A 20,095-nucleotide genomic window follows, 5' to 3' on the forward strand; every position below is an offset into this window, starting at 1 on the left:
TGTAATGCTAGTGGGATGGCCTTGTGCCTGTTACCCGCTATGATTATTGAATATGGAGATCGTATTTATTTTACGTATTCATCGCCAAATCAATTAGTTAAGGGAGATTGATGCAGTGTTTATTGGCTTTCCTTTAGATTCTGAAATTAGCCCAGCAACAGCGTCGTTATAATCTTTCAGAACGAACTTTTATATTCAGGGCTCAACTTCTAAGATAAAAATGGACTGTCTATGAAAATGAAATCAACGTCAGTTCAATCATCTATAGTCTATGATAAGACACAACGACAACCGGAATAACTATGTTTCACTATTCATTTTTTTTGCTCTGTTTGGACCCATTCTTAGATATAAACATAAGAGGTTTTCTATATTTCATTTAATTCTTTAAGCATACTGAGAAGACTCGTAAAATACATGATCTAATGTAAGTAATAGCATCATGACTAAACCTTAGTCCCTATTAGTTAGTGTCATCTATATGAATTTTTTATTCCACTTTCTCCTAATTTTCGCTAAATGTCCTAAAAGGCTTTAACTCTTCTGAGAAAAAAAAAATTCATATAATTTCAAGTCTACATTGCACCCTTTTTATACCTTCAACCACTATGGTTTTAAACCTAAAAACCGATCCATTTAGAATTTTAGAGTGAATTATTATCAGGGAATACAGGGTTGGCCAGTGCATGCCCGAGTAAAAGACTAAAATCACACGAGAAATGCATTTAATGACGGTAATGGGATGTTTGGCTACAGTAGGGAAATAACCTCGGTATTTAAGTCGTCATTAATAGCCGAGCGATTGGTTGCAATAAGATTCATATTAGTTATGCTTTAAATCAAGATATAACTTGTCCCCAAGCCAAACTCCTAAACTTATCCGATACAATTTAAGTATTATTGTAAGAAAAAATGACACTATATGATCGCTCTTAAAATAATAGCCGAAAATGTATAATTTTTATATATATATACATTATGTATGTTATATACAAAAATTATACAAATTTTATATACTTTTTCGGCTATCGAATGTAAATAGTTTTTTTGTGCGGGTTAAAAGTGATAATACCCCTTGTTGTAACCTAACAAAATCTCATCCAATCAGTTCAGACCAATCCCAATTAAATATCTCCATGACAATCCAATCCCAATTAAATATCTCCAAAGATAATTTCTATCTAAAGTAATCCAACACACCAGATGGCACTAAGGGAGGATATGAACCAGACTAGCTGGTGAGCCAGATTATGCTTATCTAATACATGCTGAAGACAGGCATAGTTATTGTAAAAGCAGAAACCAAAATGATTAATGGATAATTAACCATCTGATACAGCAAATAAGAAATGCCAGGCACAAAGAGAACCAGATTATAGTCATCGATTGATGTACAAGCTCAAAAATTTACAGTCAAGTCAAAATTGTCATTGTAGCTTGTGTTCTATACAATACCTTTTACTCAAGGAGATCAAACTATGCCAGCGGCAACTCACTGAGTTCAAATTTACTAATTTTCGTCTTTGTTTCCTTTTGTGGCACCTGTCTTTCTTAATTTACAGTTACTTGGTGGACAAGTGCACCAAAAAAAAAAAAAAAAGGATGTACCACTTTGACATTACGTACAGTTGACCTTTTAAAGAATGTCATGAGAAAAGGAGGTTCACGAGAGTGAAGAAAACCTTCCTGCAAAGAGAGAAAGAGAAAGAAAGTAAGCACCTTATTGTAAGTTGCCTTCAGAACTTGTGCATATATTGTTATTGCATAATTAAATTAGGACTCATGATTGTTGAAGTGCGTGACTATAACTACAGAAAACCCTTTAATTACTAACTTATATTATATATCTCCGCAATGACAACTCAACAACCACCTTACCTTTCACCAACTTTCGAGCACTTGAAATGCCATCTCAAGTATAAGCAAAAATTCTATCTGTAATTTTAGTCCGACAGATTGGACACTCGGCACAGGCAAGGGAACAAGATTTACACACTGCAAATTAAGTCAACATTAGACATCTCCTATCAAGGGAGCGAGGATAAGCTGAGCACATAATCAGAAAGTTGCCTTACAGCAAAAATGTCGGCAAGGAAGGAGCATCGCAGAACTTGGCGATTCGAAACAGACTTTACATACATGTGAATTTGCATCAGCATTTCCCAAATATCTGTGCTCCTTTTCCTTCATCTCTTGCATTCGAGCCTGGTAGCGCACACGTAAAAGATCTTTAATATTTCACGTTACACTTTGAGTCATCAAGGAACCTAAAAAACAACAGTTGTTATTAGTACTTAGCTTCTATCAAAAACCTAAACACCAACACGTATTCCCTTACCCATTTAATTTTTTCCATTTTAGGTTTCATCTTAAAATGTTTGAGACAATTTAGCTAATAATATTACACTACAAAGTCAAATTCTTCTAAGAATTTCAAATCTATTTGTCAGAAGATAAAAATGTTCTCTTATGACTAAAACCAACTGTGAATTCAGCATTTTCTTCCATTACTAATATATAATATGCAAGTCACTACAATACGACTAGCCTGAAACAACCTTAAAAGATTGACACAGAGCAGTAAATAGAAAAGCTTATATTGCAGCTCTTAGTTACTTATGAATTATGATTCGTTGGAACATTTCAAAAGCACTACGGTAAACGCACTACTATGCCAGAAGCACCATTGAACAACAAATGATTGAAAGGTAAATACTTCCTCTTTTTCCATTTATAATGACATTATTTATATTTTGAGATGTCTCGAAATGTTTGATACAATTCTATTTCTACACAACTTTCAAGAATAAAAATTCATTACACTATCCAAATTTTAATCTTTGATGTGATATCTTCCCCACCCAGCTAACTTTTACCACTACTTTAATATTTTCTCCAGTTATCAATAAAATCATATGTCATATTAACTTCTTAAACGCCATCATCAGTCAAATACGAACAAAAGTGGGAAGTACAACAACAAACCCAATAGTTTACCACAAGTGGGGTCTGGGGAGGGTAAGATGTACGCACCCTTACCCCTACCCCTGGAAGGGCAGGAAGGATGGAATAAGTAAAAGTATATTAATCCTATGACTTGTGGATGTTGGATACTTACTCTCCCCAACCCCTCTGTTCTAAAAAATCAAACAACCTTCGTATCTTCCAGAAAGCTTGCATATCTTACTGGATCCGAAGTTTATCTCACACTTGTTTTACAACTAAATAGACAAAAATGACCATCCTTCATAGAGAGGGAAAAGCAAAATAAAGCTTATCTAGCCTCTTTATAGGAGCATATCTTACTGGATCCGAAGTCTATCTCACACTTGTTTTACAACTAAATAGACAAAAATGATCATCCTTCATAGAGAGGGAAAAGCAAAATAAAGCTTATCTAGCCTCTTTATAGGTGCATACAGAGCTTCAACTCAGACAAATGACAAGGACGTGCCCAACACATACATGTGACAAGATACAAGTGCTAAGTAGCAAGAAAAGGATAAACAGAATTACCTTCAAGCGGGCAACAAGAATGTCTTCCTTCAGAATGTCTGCAACTGTGGTTGCATGGTCCATGGTCCGGCCATCATCGAGGATGTGGTCATTGCACTCACTATTGTTCATTTTTGGATCATTCATATTGTCTCCTCCAACATTCTGCTTTTCTACTACTGTCTTTAAGTCTTGCAGGGCACCATTTTCTTTCCTGAGCCGAGCAATGAGCACCCACATATTTGCTAAATCATTTTCAAGAGCTGCCTCCCTTTTTTTTCCCTCTTCAACCTTTTTCCTGTACTCATCTTCCAGTATTTCCCTCTCAACCAATGCGGCCTCCAGAGCTGCCTCATGTTGTTTTCTTGCCTGTAACTCCATTTTTAAATCAACGGGATCTAGATCCGATGTGCCAAAGCCATCACGAACAACTCCAGGAATTTCAATTTCTCGTCCAGAAACCCGACCTCTACGTCCTTGCCATAGGCTTTCACCATGCTTTCCAGGGCGAGCACTACCAGTTTGTGCAGTGGAACTTCTAGAATTCAATACATGGCGAGCAGCCAACAATTCTTTCTCGAGTTTTGTATTCTGTATCGATAGCTTTGTCACTTCACCAGCCAAATTTTTAAGTTCAACTGCAGCAGCAGATGCTAATTCTTTTGCATATGAGGCTTCTTCAGACAATTTCTGGTTCTGTACTCGCAATCCACTGTTCTCCTGTAGATATAACACTAATGGAAGATTGAAGAACTCTAATAGAAACGCCTAGTAATGCTTGCTTTCACGCAGGTAAAGCCATTAGTCAAATACAAATTTAACGTAGAAAAATTAACCAAGAGAAATTGAAAGACCAAAATGATCATGTGTCTAGGCTTCATATCACAGCACCAAGTTCAGAATGTTTATATAGAATCGAGCATAAGGTAAAAGACTAAGCATCTCCGATAATTTAAATTCCTAAGTTAAAAAATCTTAAACTATTCATTCATAAAAAACATGCCATCAGGATGCCCTTCAAGGCATTTGCAAGTGTTACTAATGCACTCCTTTGAGTCCTTTCTAATGCTTTCTACAGGCTTTATATAAAGGAAGTAATAAAACACTTTTGTAGGTCTTAGTTTGAATTCTCAATGTATCTTTAGACTTTAGAGGCACTAAGGATTCATATGATTCCTCTGCTCTGCATCTCTTAGCTCAGTTAATTAAACGGTGATATGCTCCAGCAAACCCCTCCCCTGCAGGAGACCATCTTCATGAAAATAAATTAAGAAAATAAAATTTGGTCTCAGTTCTTCATAATCACCACTGCCAAAAGATGCCATATACCGCAAGAATTTAAACAAGAACCAGTCCAATAAACAAATGCGCAGTCAGTTAATCCTGGGCTGAAGGATATAAATCACCTGCAGCTGAATTTTCTTTTTAAGGTCATCAATATACTCGTCTGATACACCCTGTTGTTCTGATGAGGGGTATGACTTTTCCACCTTCAGTACGGCTAGCTGCTGCTCAAGATTACAAATAGCTTCCTGCAGTTCCTTGTTCTCTAAACACTGAAACACATAAAAACGACAGCACCATAAATCCTGGACATCCGCCATTGGCAGACCGACAACATTAAAGTAACGATCATCTATATATAATAAAAGGAAAGTCACAAGTGGCATAACCACAAAAAGCCAAGTGGCATTATTAACACAAAATAAACTACCTTTTTAGCTTAAAAAAAAAACCTTTTTAAATTTTGAATTAATTGGTTACTCTATTTGAATTAATAAATATAGATATCTTATAATTAATTGGTTACCCAAATCCATCATGTTTCTATCAATTAATTGGTGGTTTAAGTTGAAATTTTTTGAAAACCTTCTTGGATAGATTTGAGGATTTGAGGGTCGAATTGTTATCGGAATTTGGTCATTTTGATATGGTTAGACTCGTGGTTGAATGGGCGTTCATATTTCATAACTTTCGCCGGATTCCAAGACGTGGGCCCCACGGGCCATTTTTGAGTTAATTTCGGATTTTATTGAAAAATGTAGTATTTTCTTATGAAATTGATTCCTATAATTTTTGTTGACTGTATCGAATTAATTATGACTAGATATGAGTCGATCGGAATCGGAAAATCGAGGAAAAGGCATACTACTTGGTTAAATTGGAGCAAAGTCAACCCTCAGGGGTTGGCCTGGTGGCAATTGACTTGAGCCTTGGGGTTTGCTCCCTTTCAAGGTCTCAAGTTCGAAACCCACTGGGTGCAAACAATTTCTGAGGACCATCGAACTGGGTAAAACCTGAATTAACCGTGGTGCACTTGCGGGAAACTCCTTGTCGAGGGCTTGTGCACCCCCGGGATTAGTCGGGTCTCAAAGAGACTCGGACACCCGGTGCAAAATCAAAAAAAAATTGGAGCAAAGTCGAGGTAAGTGACTTGTCTAACCTTGTGAGAGGGAAATTTCCCCTAGAATTGGTATTGAAGTGATAAAGTGTAATGTGTTGAAAGTCGTGTACACGAGGTGACGAGTGTGTATACGGGCTAAATGTGAAAGATTATGTTTTTAAATTGTGTAGATCACTGTTGCGCATTTATTAAATTATTTTATCTTGTTATATTCTTCATCATTGATCTGAGATATATAGTTTAAATTTGTTTGACTTTTTTCTGCTAATTGTTTTACCTGTTTAGTTGAAACTTGGTTTCTTTTATACTGTGCATTATTTGAAGGTTTATTTTCTTTAATATAAATATTATTAATATGAAGTATTTGACATTTTTAAATTTGATATTGAAGCAACGTATTAAAGAGTTTGAAATATTATTTTCCTGAATTATTTATTCCTGAATATTTTCGTAAGATTTTTGTTCTCATTGTGATGGAGCCGTGCGCTCTTTATTGTGGAAAAATATTATTGATGATTTATTTTGGCATGAGCCGTGAGCTCTTTATTGTGGAAAAATATTGTTGTTGAATTATTTTGGCAAGTTAAATTATTTGAGCATTTGAGGTGCAAATTGTGATATATTGTGATATGGATACGCATGCGGTGGTATAAGGTCTGGGTATTGAAACGCATGCGGTGAGATAAGGGTGGCTTGATACGCGTGGCTAGTAAGGGGAACTACTAGAAGTCATGCGGTGCGATAAGGATGGCTAAAATGCGGGATGCTATTTTGGGAAAAATGTTTTCTTTAAAATAAATTGTGAAGGCTCCCGCGGTAAGATAAGAAAATGAGATATTGTGAATTTATTGTGATTTGGGACTGCGAGGCGGTACCTCATGAGTGCCCTTGTTGATATTGATTTATGGCCATAGTTGCCTTTGAATATTTGTTGTGATTTTCATAAAGTTGAAAGAAATTCTGTTTTGATTCCATGAGATATTATTTTCCATGTGTAATTAAATGGTGACATGCTACTTGATTCATTTCCATTGTCATTTTATTTTATTATATTGTTAAATATTTTACCATGAAATTATTATTTTCCAGTAGGGCCTGAGACCCGTATTTTTATGACTATGAAATGAGGTGTCACATGGTGGCCCTTTTAATTGAAGAATTATATTCAAAATATTTATTTGGAAGGATTTTTATTCAAAAAGAATTGTATTTGAAATATATTTATTTGAGGAAATTATATTAGAAGAGTTTATTCGTAAGAATTATGTGTGAAAGATATTTAATTGAAGAACTTGATTTAACTGGGTGTAATTGTATTTATCCATTGTTGTGCGATATTAATGGTGATTTCTATTGTCTTACTGTGCACATCACTGGTTGTTTTATGTTGCCCTTATCGTTATTTGTTTCATATTATTTTGTATACTATATTGCACAGGTTATTAGACTAGTGAATGTTTTGACTGTACCTCGTCTCTACTCAACTGAGGTTAGTCTTGATACTTGCTGGGTACCGACCGTGGTGTACTCATACTACACTTCTGCACATTTTTGTGCAGAGCCAGGTATTGGAGATATCAGAATTGGGCAGAGCTTAAGCGGGATCGTAAGGATTCAAGGTAGAGCTGCTTGGTCGTCGCAGTCCCTTGGAGTCTTTTCATTTCATTGTACTGTTAATTTTGAATCAAACAGTATTGTATATTCGGTCTTTGTGATCATCCCATGTATTCAGTTAGAGTTCGTGACTCGGTACTACTAGTCTTGGGAGGCTGTATATTCTTATTTATTCCGCTGTTAGTTTTGATTAATTATTATTTTTTTAAAAAGGTTTCAAAAATGTAATTGAAATCGGCTTACCTAATCTTAGAGACTAGGTACCATCACGACGCCTGTGGCGGGATTTTGCCTTGTCACGATCCAAATTATTTGGAGTTTTAAAATTATTTTAAAATAGAAAACGGAAATAAAGATATAAAAAATTACCAATTTAAACTGGGAAGTAGTTTCTTTCTAATATAGTAGTCTATATATATATATACATACACACACACAAAAAGAGAAATATATATATATATATATATACATACACACACACAACTAAATATAGATTTTTAGGACAAAACTCCAACAAAGTTGGTGTTTTAAAGTTATTTTAAATAAAAAACGAAATTGAAAAAAAATATTGCAAATTCAAATTTGGGAGTAGTTTCAAGTTGGAGTTGTTAGACAAAATAAACTATCTTTCTAACTAAAAAATCTTTTGAATTTTAAATTTTGAATTAATTGGTTACTCTATTTGAATTAATAAATATAGATATATTATAATTAGATATAATAAAATTCGAAAAAAATTACCCATACAAATTGGGGAGTAGTTTCAATTTGGAGTTTTAAAAACATATTAAAATTAAAAAAACAAATGAAAAAGTAAAATTACCAATAATAAAAAACGGAAACATATCAATAAAAGAAATACCCATTCAAATTGGGAAGTAGTTTCAAGTTGGAGTTTTAAAATTGTTTTAAAATAAAAAAAACGAAAATAAAGAAATAAAAAATTGCCAATTCAAATTGGGGTGTGGTTTCAATTTATAGTTTTAAAATTATTTTTAAATAGAAAACGGAAATAAAGGTATAAAAAATTGCCAATTTAAACTGAGTAGTTTCTTTCTAATATAGTAGTCATTATATATATATATACACACACACACCAAAAAAAAGCAAATAATTATATGATGCCAAGTGGCATAACCATGAGACGCCAAATATAGATTTTTAGGACAAAACTCCAACAAAGTTGGTGTTTTAAAATTATTTTAAATAAAAAACGAAATTGAAAAAAAAATACAAATTCAAATTTGGGAGTAGTTTCAACTTGGGGTTTTAAGACAAAATAAACTACCTTTCTAACTAAAAAAGCTTTTGAATTTTAAATTTTGAATTAATTGGTTACTCTATTTGAATTAATAAATATAGATATATTATAATTAGCTATAATAAAAATCAAAAAAAATTACCCATTCAAATTGGGGAGTAGTTTCAATTTGGAGTTATAAAAATATATTAAAATTAAAAAAACAAATGAAAAAGTAAAAATACCTATAATAAAAAACGGGAATATATAAATAAAAGAAATACCCATTCAAATTGGGAAGTCAAGTGAAATATACAAAAATTGGGGAGTAGTTTCAAGTTGGACTTTTAAAATTATTTTAAAATAAAAAAACGAAAATAAAAAATAAAAAACCTTTCAATTTAAATTGGGAAGTAGTTTCAAGTTGGAGTTTTAAAATTATTTTAAAATAAAATAAGGAAAATAAAAAAATTTCAATTCAAATTGGGGAGTACTTTCTTCCTAATAAAGTAGTCTATATAAATATCTATTTTATTTTATATATATATAAAAGAAGTAAATAATTATATGATGCCAAGTGGTATAACCATAAGACGACAAGTGTAGATTTTAAAAAAATAAAAATTGCCAATTCAAATTGGGAATTAGTTTCAAGTTGGAGTTTTAAGACAAAATAAACTTCTTTTCTAACTAAAAAACCCTTTTGAATTTTAAATTTTGAATTAATTGGTTATTCTATTTGAATGATATAAATATAAATATCTTATAATTAGCTATAATGAAAATATGAAAATATAAAAATCAAATACCCATTCAAATTGGGGAATAGTTTCAAGTTGGAGTTTTAAGATTATTTATAAAGAAAAAAATTAGATGAAACAAAAAGAGGAAAAAATATGTATTAAAAAAATACCCATTCAAATTAGGAAGTAGTTTCAAGTTGGAGTTTCAAAATTATTTTACAATAAAAAACGAAATTAAAAATAAAATAAAATTGCCAATTCAAATTGGGGAGTAGTTTCAAGTTGGAGTTTTAAGACAAAATAAACTACATTTCTAACTAAAAAACCTTTTGAATTTTTAAATTAATTGGTTACTCTATTTGAATTAAAAAATATAGATATCTTATAATTAGCTACAATAAGAAAAACCAAAAAAAAACTACTTATTCAAATTGGGGAGTAATTTCAAGTTGGAAATATAGAATGTTTTTTAAAACAAAATGCAAATTAAAATTGGGGAGTAGTTTTAACTTGGAGTTTTAAAATTATTTTAAAATAATTAAAATAAAATAAAGAAATAAAAATCTTTCAATTCAAATTGGGGAGTAGTTATTTCCTAATATAGTAGTCTCTCTCTCTCTCTCTATATATATATATATATATATATATAAATATATATATATAATTATACATATTGGTAGTTTTTTTTATAAAAATAATAAAAAGGCTTATATCTTTATACTTTTGATGAATTTAAAATTATAATTTAGTAAAAAATATTACATTATTTAAATTTTCAGTAAATTTCAAAATAAGAAAACTAATCAAATATTACAGTAGAAAAGAATGTACGAAAAGATGGGGATAAAGAGAATTTTATGATATTTATAGACTTAATTAATAAATAATGAATAATAAATAATAAATAAATAAATAACACTCAATAAAATTATTGATAAATTTAGACAATTTTGAACAGTATAACATAAGGTTTTTAAAAAAAATATTTTCAGAGTAATAAATATATATCTATATTATAAAAAAGAGAAGTAATTTCAAAATATAAAAATAATTGACAAGTTAATAAAATTCACATTAGTAAATGTATAGTACTAAGTACTTGCTAATTTAATAATAATAAAGAGTAATAAGGAAAAAATAATTTATTCAATTACTATTTAATGTATATTCTTTTATTTTGTATAGATTTTTTTATATTTCTGTACATACATGAAATAATAAAATAATAACTAATATTTATTAAAATAATTTAATATATTAGATCATAACCTCATAACATTAATATTCTGTTAAATTATCCGCGCATCGCGCGGGTCCTAACACTAGTTTGATTAACAACAAAGATAAGTAATGGTGTTTTTTCACCTTGTTCTGCAGTTCTTCCTGGAGAATCCGATTGTCTGCTGATTTTATCTGCATTCAAAAGTCAATTTCTAAACAACTTTATATAATAGATGTTCTGCACAGTGATAGAAAGGAAAATTCTTTAGATTTGACTTTAAAATAATTGAATTGGTGCAATCAAGGAAGGACTAATCTGGTTACCAACCTCAAGCTCAAAGCCCTGTTCACTACATTGTGTCATCAGCTTCAGCAAAGTCTGACAAAAGACAGAACTATGAGACAACCACAAACCGCCATGAAAGAGAAAACCTATGAGGTTGAAAAGGGAATGATGTGAAATCACCTGCTGCATTTCAACTAAAGACGCACTGCCGACTGATGCTTCACCAATTTCAACAATGCGCTGTTCTAAGATCCTCATCTGCTCTCTCTTTTCTTGAATGTCACGCTCCAAACTTTGAATCTGTCACAGGTTTAGGAATTACGGTGAGAAAAGATCTTAAAAACAGAAGACCTCTATGTACACAAGAACAAACAATAAGTAGTTTTCATGAAAATCATACAGCTGTTGTTGCTTAACAACAAAATCCTACACACCCGTCAAGGATTTAACATGCTAGCGACTTTGAGGATTAGAAACAACTGAAGACACTAGATCCCGATATGATTCACAAGTAGGATATACCACTACCATGCCTTGAATTTTGAGGAAGCATCAATTACAAATTCTTTAAATTTCAAAAATATATCTTAACTGTTCGCGAATTTCGGGAGAAGATTATTGACTGCAAAATATAGCTGCAGAGTATTCAAATTAAGACCCAATATATGGCTATAGCACCCACACCACATCCATCATATTACTAACCATCATATGTATAAAGGATTCAGTCCACAAAGACAAAATAGAGCTTACTTCAGTACGAGTTTTTGAATTCTCAGGATCATTCGAAGACTGCTCCATCATTCGTTTCAATGTACTCGTACTAAATGCAATCTCTCCAGCAAGCATCTTGACTTGCTCAACTAGGAGGTCCATCTGATCTGACATTGAAACTCCTTCCTATATTCAACCAGAAAAACAAATAAAGCATTAAAAGTTGAAGGAATTAACATTTGATATGTAATGGAGAAGTATCCAATATATAAGAATTAGACATTTGAAAAAAGTAATCTTAATAGAAAAAACAAGATTTGAAAGAAAAGTAATAACTTCTCAATCCTGAAACAACATGGGAGAATGCTCAAATGTACGTATCCAAGGAAGTTTGAAAATTCAATACTTGAAAAAAAAATATAGATATAAAAAAGTCAAACTCCATGCAAAGGCAAAGACCTTAGAGGGCTATTCAGAGTAAGCTTAACTACATGTGGGTTAAAAATAACAACTCCAAATATGAACCTACAAATGATGCAATAAATAGGAAGAGGAATTAAGAACAATGATGAAGTCTCCTCCTTTAGAATGTTATGAAGAAGGAAGAATCATACTATGGGCAGCTTTGAACCACAGGAAGAACCACTGACAAGTTCACCCGCCTGAGTTGATTCAGTAATCGTACTTCCAGCCTGGGAGATATCATCATTCCGCTTGCTTGAAGATTTTTTGTGTTTGAAATCAGAAGTCTCTGATGGAGGATCTCTTTGATTCTCGCCATCAATGAGCACAGAACCATCCAACTTCTGGTGGAAGGATGAAATAAAAGATCAATTTAGAAAATAGATTTTATATTTGAAGGTGAAAAGATAAAAGATCAATTAAGAAAATTGATTCTATATCTATATCAGGCGATATTTCAGCGAATCTGTATGTGAAAATAGATTCCATATCTAGATCAGAATGCCAGAAAATTTGCACGCAAATAGTAATCAGAAAGAAAAAGAGACAAGAGAAGCTTAATTTACCCTCTTGAAGGGGAGTGACAGTATTAAAATCTATGTAAGATAATATGAAGAACACTGGTGACAAGTAGTACGTGAAAGTCTTGCGAAAATCACAACATATTTGATGTATCTAAAATCTAAATTCAGAAATGATAACCAGAGTTCTAGTGGGCAAAGAGTGGCAAATAGAAATAGAACTCAAGATAAATAGAGAGAGCGGCCTACATCATCTTCAGAAGCAGGCTGACTCCTCTGATGTACAGCAACATCCCCCAAATACCCAGGAATTGAATTCTTTGAAGAAACAAGGATCAGTTTAGTTAGCTTCTGTATCCGGCTCAGTAGAGCAGCCTTGGCATCCTCCTCCTCTTCCAATCTTGACTGCATCTTCACTTGTCCCTCTTCCAACTGTGAAAAGATGGTTCATAATAACAAAATACAGAACCAATAACACCCTATGTTCCAATTTACATAGTAGTTTTCCTTTATGGTCCAGTCCAGGATAGTTGACACATTTTCATACTTGGAACTCATTAATTTTAAAATTTTCTCTTTTCCTTTAATGGCATGCCATTGTGGAATCGACATGACACATTTTTACCACAAGATACAAAGGGCACTTTGGGAATGTTAATTGTTTTAGGTTATGAGTCAAAAGTCTTTTATCTTTCTTAAACTTTGTGCCAAGATAGAGACTGCCATATAAAGTTAAACGGATGGAGTACATCCAAAGAAAACATGTTAGTAGCTAAGTACAGGCATCCTCGAACATGGCATCAGTTGTACATGACATATTTGACCTCAAGCTGTAGACAGAGTTTACCAAATCATTGGCTTGAATGCATACCTGCTGTTTCAGGGTCATAAGTTCCTCATGATTGACTCCTACAAGCACCCCTCTTCTTAGCTGATCAAGCTCTTGCTTGAGACAAGATATTTCTTTCTGATATTTCTTAATCAGTGACTTCTCATCAATAATCTGAAAGAAAGATATATGAGTATTCAGCCTTCTTACTGCAATTCCATAAAACTGAAGTGATGCAGACAGGCAAACCTTGTTGCGTGATGCATAAATCTCGACACGCTTAGCCCTGCTTGCAAACTTTAACGTATTATGGGTTTCTTCCATATTGCTTGAAGCAGGAGTAACAGTGCATATGAGCTACAATCAACAAGAAGCAGGGACTAGTCATCTCTTCAGTACACTTCATGCCAAGCAGCATAGATGCAAAAATGTCTCACAAAAGACACCAAAGGCTAAGAATCAGAGGATGCACACCCAATAGGATAAGAGAGCAGTTTCATATGATCAATTCAAGGGATAAGCACGACATGTGCTCAATTGCACTTACAGAAACATGTCCATGCCCACTAAGTGAAGATTGTAGTAGACGAGTAAGTTTAGAATCTCGATACGGAACATGAGATGCCTTCCCTTCACTTAATTTTCCAATGACCTTAACGCATGAGAGAAGAATCAACGTGTCAGATTGAAATAAACCCAGAAGTAGAAGTTCATCTAATCCTTTAACGAGCTCAAGAAAGAACACAGATACTGATCAATTGTACTGGTAGGTAAGGAGGAAGTCAATCAGAACACTGACAAATGTCATTATGCAACTTTTTTGGGAAACCTACATACAAACTGTCAACAATTGTTTCCAAGTACTTACAGTTCCAAGAGTCAGGAGACTTTTGTTTATGTATGAGCCTTCTTTTCGTCGTAATCCTGTAGTTTCAGTTTTAGAGCTCTCAGATCCAGCTAGATCAATCAAGTTCTGTGGGACAAAACACATTAATATTAGCTGGTATCATTCAACAGTTGATATTTTCGATGCTGAACAAATAGTGCGAGAAACCATACAAGCTGTGAGAAGATCACACCATCATATTCATCACCATGGGCACTACTTTCAATCATCTGCAAAATGTGTAATGAAAGAGAAAACAGTCAGACTTGACTAATAAATCCCATCACCAATTACCAGTTGCAAAATTAAACTGCTAGTTGTAGGAGGTTAAGAAACAGAAATTAATCACAGCCCATTAGGGAAACACAACAAAGCTATTCCAACAATGTGAACCAAATTCAGTCGCTCTTATGCGCATCGCCTCATCAAAAAGCATAAACTGTTAAGAGTACCAATACTCTCAACTAAAATCCTCAAGGCATTTGAAAGCTCTAAAATGTCACAGTTGATAACAAAGGTAGTAACTTCCCAGAAACTTGTGTTTGAACCCAATAGTAATAGCTTGAACCGAAACATTTAAGCCTTCGGCCACCAAAAAACTGATTTTTTATGCTGGTTGTGAGGGGTTTAAACTCACGCTCACTTAGCGCAGAAGATAAGCAAAATTTCAGATCAACCAAAGAAATGTATGTATCATAGTGAACATCTGATCCACTAACCAAGGTGAATATTGTGTGACTGCGGCTACTAAACAGATTAAAATTATTTGAACCAACATGGCGGTGCTCTGCAACAGTAAGAATGTAATCAGTACCAGGATACACAAAACCTTGGCTATGAATAAATGTGACTATCGGACAAAAAACAAGAACAGATTCAACAGTTACCTTCCCCAGCAGCAATAAAAGAAAGAGCATGCCCAGGTGACAAAACAACTTCCTCCTTTATACCTTCAACATAAGTACCCTGCAGAATCGCAAGAATAAAAGAATTAAGATCCATACAGCAGCATTAGAATCATGAACTATGATAGGGAAGCATGAATATCTGTTTTTTATTAGAACAACGACACACTGAAAACACCACCTGCAGTTGCTGGTAGGTAATGATAGTTTTTTTTATACTTCTGGTAACAAAAAGAATGCTAGATTTTGTTTCTTTCTTGATACATGCCAAGAGTTAAATAGGTGTTAATAAGTTTGGTGAAATTTTGTCTGATAAATTCAAGACTCGAGCATATGATAACATGTCAGAAACGTATTTTAAAATTTACTGAATTGGTTGTCCATAGCCCATAAGAGATAGAACCATTCTTCGATTCCTCTCATAAAAACAATAGACTTGTTTATCGGTAAACATATAGAAAGAAAGATAAAAACTAACCACAAACATAAGTTGTGGAGAAAGTGGAATTAAATTGCCAGAAGCAGCAAAAGTAGTAGTATTATATAAAAACCTGGGTGTCTTCCCTAATACGCAAATTCTGTCCTGTTGGATTCAGCAAGTCATTGATAACCTGACAACATGAACAAGAAGAGTATGTGCATGATTTCAAGCTAGATTTAGTACAAGATTTTAACATGGATGAGATGAAAAATGCCTAAAGAGAGATGCTCATGAATTAGTATAAGAAATTAGAAAGTGTTAAAGCAACAAGTTCATAAGAAAGATGCTAAATCTACTATCAAATTTTCCATATTGTATAAAAAAAAATGTTTTATGCTGCAGGTATGATGAATCACATTTCACATGAGCTCAGAATATAACATGGATACCAAATCTGCAAGAAAGATGCTTATATATGCATGACCATCTGGTAAAGAAGCTGATGTCCACTACTAACCTCATTATAGATTTCAAGATATGATACACGAAGTAAGAATTCATGTCCAGGAGTCTGAAAGGCAGGTTTCAATAGTTAGCAACAATAAAAGATAATGGAGGATTTGTTTTTTAAGAAAAGGGCTATAGAGCTCTAGAGTGTCATACTAGAGAGGTGCATTATTAAAATTTCAGAATCAGTAAATTGTAAGCTCACTTACATCTTGAATAATGCTAAAAACATCCTTTATTGCAAGCGGAATTATACCTGGAGAACTTTGATCTCCCTGTGGAAACATAGATCCAACATTAAGATAACAAAAGCTTGATGTTGTTGGAAGTTTTTTGGGGAGGGGGGAAACAAAATTTCAATTGAAGACAAATTTAAATACCGTCTTGAACCATCTAATTGACTATATAAATATACAGCTAACACATTACACTTAAGATTGAAATTTTGTCAGTTGCTAGCAATTAAATCTTCTAAACTGTTTGTTTGGGGATGTAACAAAAGCGTCAGAAGCGCTTTCCACATTCAAGGGAAAAAGAAGATTGCAAAAAGGATATATTGACTTACATGCATAGTGTGTGTCTTTCCACTACTTGTAACACCATAAGCAAATACTGTGCCTGCATATGCAGCAGGCCTAGTGTCAAATTACAGAAGCTAAGTATCAATTGAATTACATTTGCAAATGCAACTGGCAACACATAAATAATAAGAGATCAGCTCAACATTATAGCCCGATGGTTTCAAGAACCTATTTTAGGTCAGCACATTGGGAGGATACTTGACTAAATTAGCACTCAACTACTCCGAATATATTGGATGTCAACTAAGCATCACTTAGCACAAATTAATTTTCACGGAGCATGGCCCTTGAACTCACATTAAGTATGACTATTTCATAATGCCACTCCATTCCATTTAGCCCAAAAATGCAACTGTTTTCTAGTGTTACAACATGGCAGTAAGTATCATACCATTTACGCCCTCCATTGCAGCCTTTACCACAGGTCGAGCAGCAACTTCATAAACCTCCTGTGTACATGTATCAGGTCCAAAAACTCTATCTGCCAATTACCCAAAGCAAATATATAAGTGAATCTCCTCCAAACAAGTGAAATATCAAACCATTCCCAAATAGAATATACAATTGACTAGAATATACCAAATGCAAAAGCTGTTGCAGCATTATACTCGTTCCGTACAATTTTATCACCATCAGCATACCACGCAATTTCATCGCCTTTGTTATATTCTCGTTCGCTGTCACAAAAAATTACCTTAATTCCAAGCTCAAACCCTACAGTAGGACACTCAAATTCCGAAAATTGAAATAAATTCAAGCAGATGTAGCATCTACCTCATTGGCCGAAACCTAACTGTGACCGAAATACTCTCTCCCGCTCTGGACATATCCACTGGCTCAGCAATCAACTCCTCCATTGACTGAAAATCTACCGGCGTACGATTTCCGTAACCTCGTGAATACGCCGAATCAGTCCGGTTCCGGCTTGGAGTCGTGGATTTGGAGCTGAAGCCAGTTCCAGAGCCGAAAAACGACGTCGCCGTGGACGAACATGATTTCGGCATGAACCTTCCGTTCATGAAAGATGATGAGGACGAAGTAGACGAGTACGGACTCGATGACTTACGGTAGTGAAACGGCGAGCTACTTCTCCCTCTCGACGAAGAAGCCGCCATTGAACCGCCTCACTCTGTTTAACGAAAAATCAATACTACGATTATATGTGTACGATGCAGCTGTTCTTCAAGTATATATATGCAGCTAAAATTCTCAGTGAGAAAAACTTTAAGACAAAGGAGAACTGCAGAGAGGTGAGAATCAATGGAGGCGTATGAATTTTCAGAGTTTGATTTTTCAAATTTATAAATTATTTTATTTTGTGCGAAATATATTGGAGGAGAGTGGGCTTTATTTGAATGAGGATGGTGTGACGTGGAGACGGAAAGTGGCCCTCGCCAGTCGCCATTGGTGGAGGTGGTTTAATTTGAAAAACTGATTAACGAGGAAATGAGCGGGAATGAACATGGCCGTAGCTACAGATAGATTAATAATTATCTGCATTATTAATAGTAGTATCAATAATAACTCTAGAACGAGTTGGCTAATTTATTACAAGTGGAACATTTAACTAGAAATTAAAAGCTATTTTCCTTGGGCCAAAATATGGAAACACACTTGATCAAGATTAATTTGAACATAGAGAATTAATTCCGATTAAATAGTTTAAGCTTAGGCTGTGTATCAAATTAAAATTAAACTTTTGGAAGCTTTTCCGTCCTTCGATTAAATGAGTTTACAGAATCTCAATGCAAATAATAATATTTTCACATTATTCCTAAGACATTCATTGACAGTGATTTTTGTATGACCAACATTAACCAACAGTGATTTTTGTAAATAGTAGCAAAAATATAATGTAGCATTGAATTGCATTTTTTTAAGGTTAGCTTTCACCTCATTTCGACGATGACGGTTATTTCAATTTGTTGCAAGATGGATCTGATTTGAGTGAGAAAAAATATTAATTTAACAACACAATCGTTAATCGTTAAAACCATCTTCTTGTTCTAATATTAAATCTCCAGCTTAATTTGCTTGCTAGTTCCGATTTGCAGATACAATAATATTTTCACATCTAATGGTTTTAAATCATCGATCCGCTTTTGTAAGGTGCCCTTGAGAGGAAAAAATTAAAAAAAAGTGAGAGTGAGGGAATCTCTCAGATATTCATACAAGTGAAGGAGTAGAAGCCAAGAATTGTTATGCTAAGTTTCTATCATTGAAACTGTCGAAAGTTTGCTTGCACATGGTTTTCTTTTTCTGCTAGCTCTCATTTGTGGTCCTTTTAAAGCAATATATGGTTGAGAGGATTATTATTTATTATGTTATGTTGTAAGTGGTTGACAACCTTATGGGTTCGAAGTAATTATGTTATGTTGTAAGTGGGTGACAACCTTAGGAGTTCGAAGTTGAACTTAATGCGGCGGAATTTTCACGAAAGAAATTCAAAATGTAAATAAATAAATACACAAAGAAAACTAAAAAAACAATATTTATTATATATACATTAAAAAATACTTTTACCCTATATATACTGTATAGGCAAAATATGCCCTAAGGATATTTAGCGTAATATGGCATTAAGCAAATTGTCGGTCGAGGTCGACCAGGAAGCAGCAAAATTTGTAGCCAAGATGTCAACCGTGACCGAGGTCGAGCATTGTGTGAAGAACAGTAACCATGTGCAATGGGATACTAGAGAGAATATTCTAGTGAATATTCTATACGCTTGTACTATTAGGGTTTGCTAGGGATATTTGTCAAATATATAAGGGGAAAAGAAAATGAAGAAAGGCATGTAATATTCATTTGATAAGAACACTTTTCAAAAGAAAATTCTCTCTCTCTTGTGAAAATACAAAGGTTACCTTTTGGTAAAGATTCTTGTTCAATATTATTCCACACCTTTCCACCAGATCCGAGAATTGCTTAAACAAATCTTGGATATTTCTGTCACTCATCATTGTCAGAGGAACATTCGTTCACTCCATCAATTATAGGGTGAATCATTCTTCCTATTTAATTAAATATCATTTATTTCTAGTTACACTTTCATTACTACTCATACTTTAGGAATATTTTGTATTTGTCGTCATCAATCATTTACGGGATTTGTCCCCACCTCACACACATTTCCAAAATTTGCATCTAGAGTTATTATCCTTAACTAGATTTAACCCATCATTACTTAGATTTAACAGTTTAGCCGAAAGGTATATTTTTTAGTCAAATAATTTGGCGTCGTCTGTGGGGATTTTCTAGTTAAG

The 20,095-nt window shown here is 33.5% G+C and overlaps 1 protein-coding gene across 2 annotated transcripts; it reads right to left on the reverse strand.

The window, feature by feature from the left end:
* Positions 1 to 1,365: 1,365 nt before the first annotated feature.
* Positions 1,366 to 18,222, reverse strand: LOC107805059 (kinesin-like protein KIN-7D, mitochondrial). Of its 2 annotated transcripts, none has more exons than XR_012702830.1 (25): positions 17,604 to 18,222; positions 17,409 to 17,506; positions 17,221 to 17,310; positions 16,814 to 16,866; positions 16,458 to 16,523; positions 16,259 to 16,312; positions 15,872 to 15,931; positions 15,303 to 15,381; positions 15,135 to 15,202; positions 14,589 to 14,645; positions 14,398 to 14,502; positions 14,077 to 14,181; positions 13,779 to 13,886; positions 13,572 to 13,703; positions 12,950 to 13,132; positions 12,332 to 12,523; positions 11,757 to 11,903; positions 11,184 to 11,303; positions 11,046 to 11,096; positions 10,862 to 10,909; positions 4,902 to 5,051; positions 3,517 to 4,215; positions 2,076 to 2,267; positions 1,879 to 1,995; positions 1,366 to 1,686 (listed from the first exon to the last, which is right to left on the reverse strand). XR_012702830.1 is itself a non-coding variant. In XM_016629036.2 (25 exons), the coding sequence occupies exons 1-24, from the start codon at positions 17,942 to 17,944 to the stop codon at positions 1,913 to 1,915; spliced, it is 3,219 nt and encodes a 1,072-aa protein (XP_016484522.1). In that variant the 5' UTR covers positions 17,945 to 18,222; the 3' UTR covers positions 1,366 to 1,686; positions 1,879 to 1,912. The 2 variants fall into 2 exon arrangements, 1 of the variants encoding a protein (XP_016484522.1); XM_016629036.2 differs by having other exon boundaries at positions 2,076 to 2,205.
* Positions 18,223 to 20,095: the final 1,873 nt, after the last annotated feature.

Source organism: Nicotiana tabacum, chromosome 19, assembly GCF_000715075.1.
Source record: "Nicotiana tabacum cultivar K326 chromosome 19, ASM71507v2, whole genome shotgun sequence".
NCBI classification, from domain to species: Eukaryota; Viridiplantae; Streptophyta; class Magnoliopsida; order Solanales; family Solanaceae; genus Nicotiana; species Nicotiana tabacum.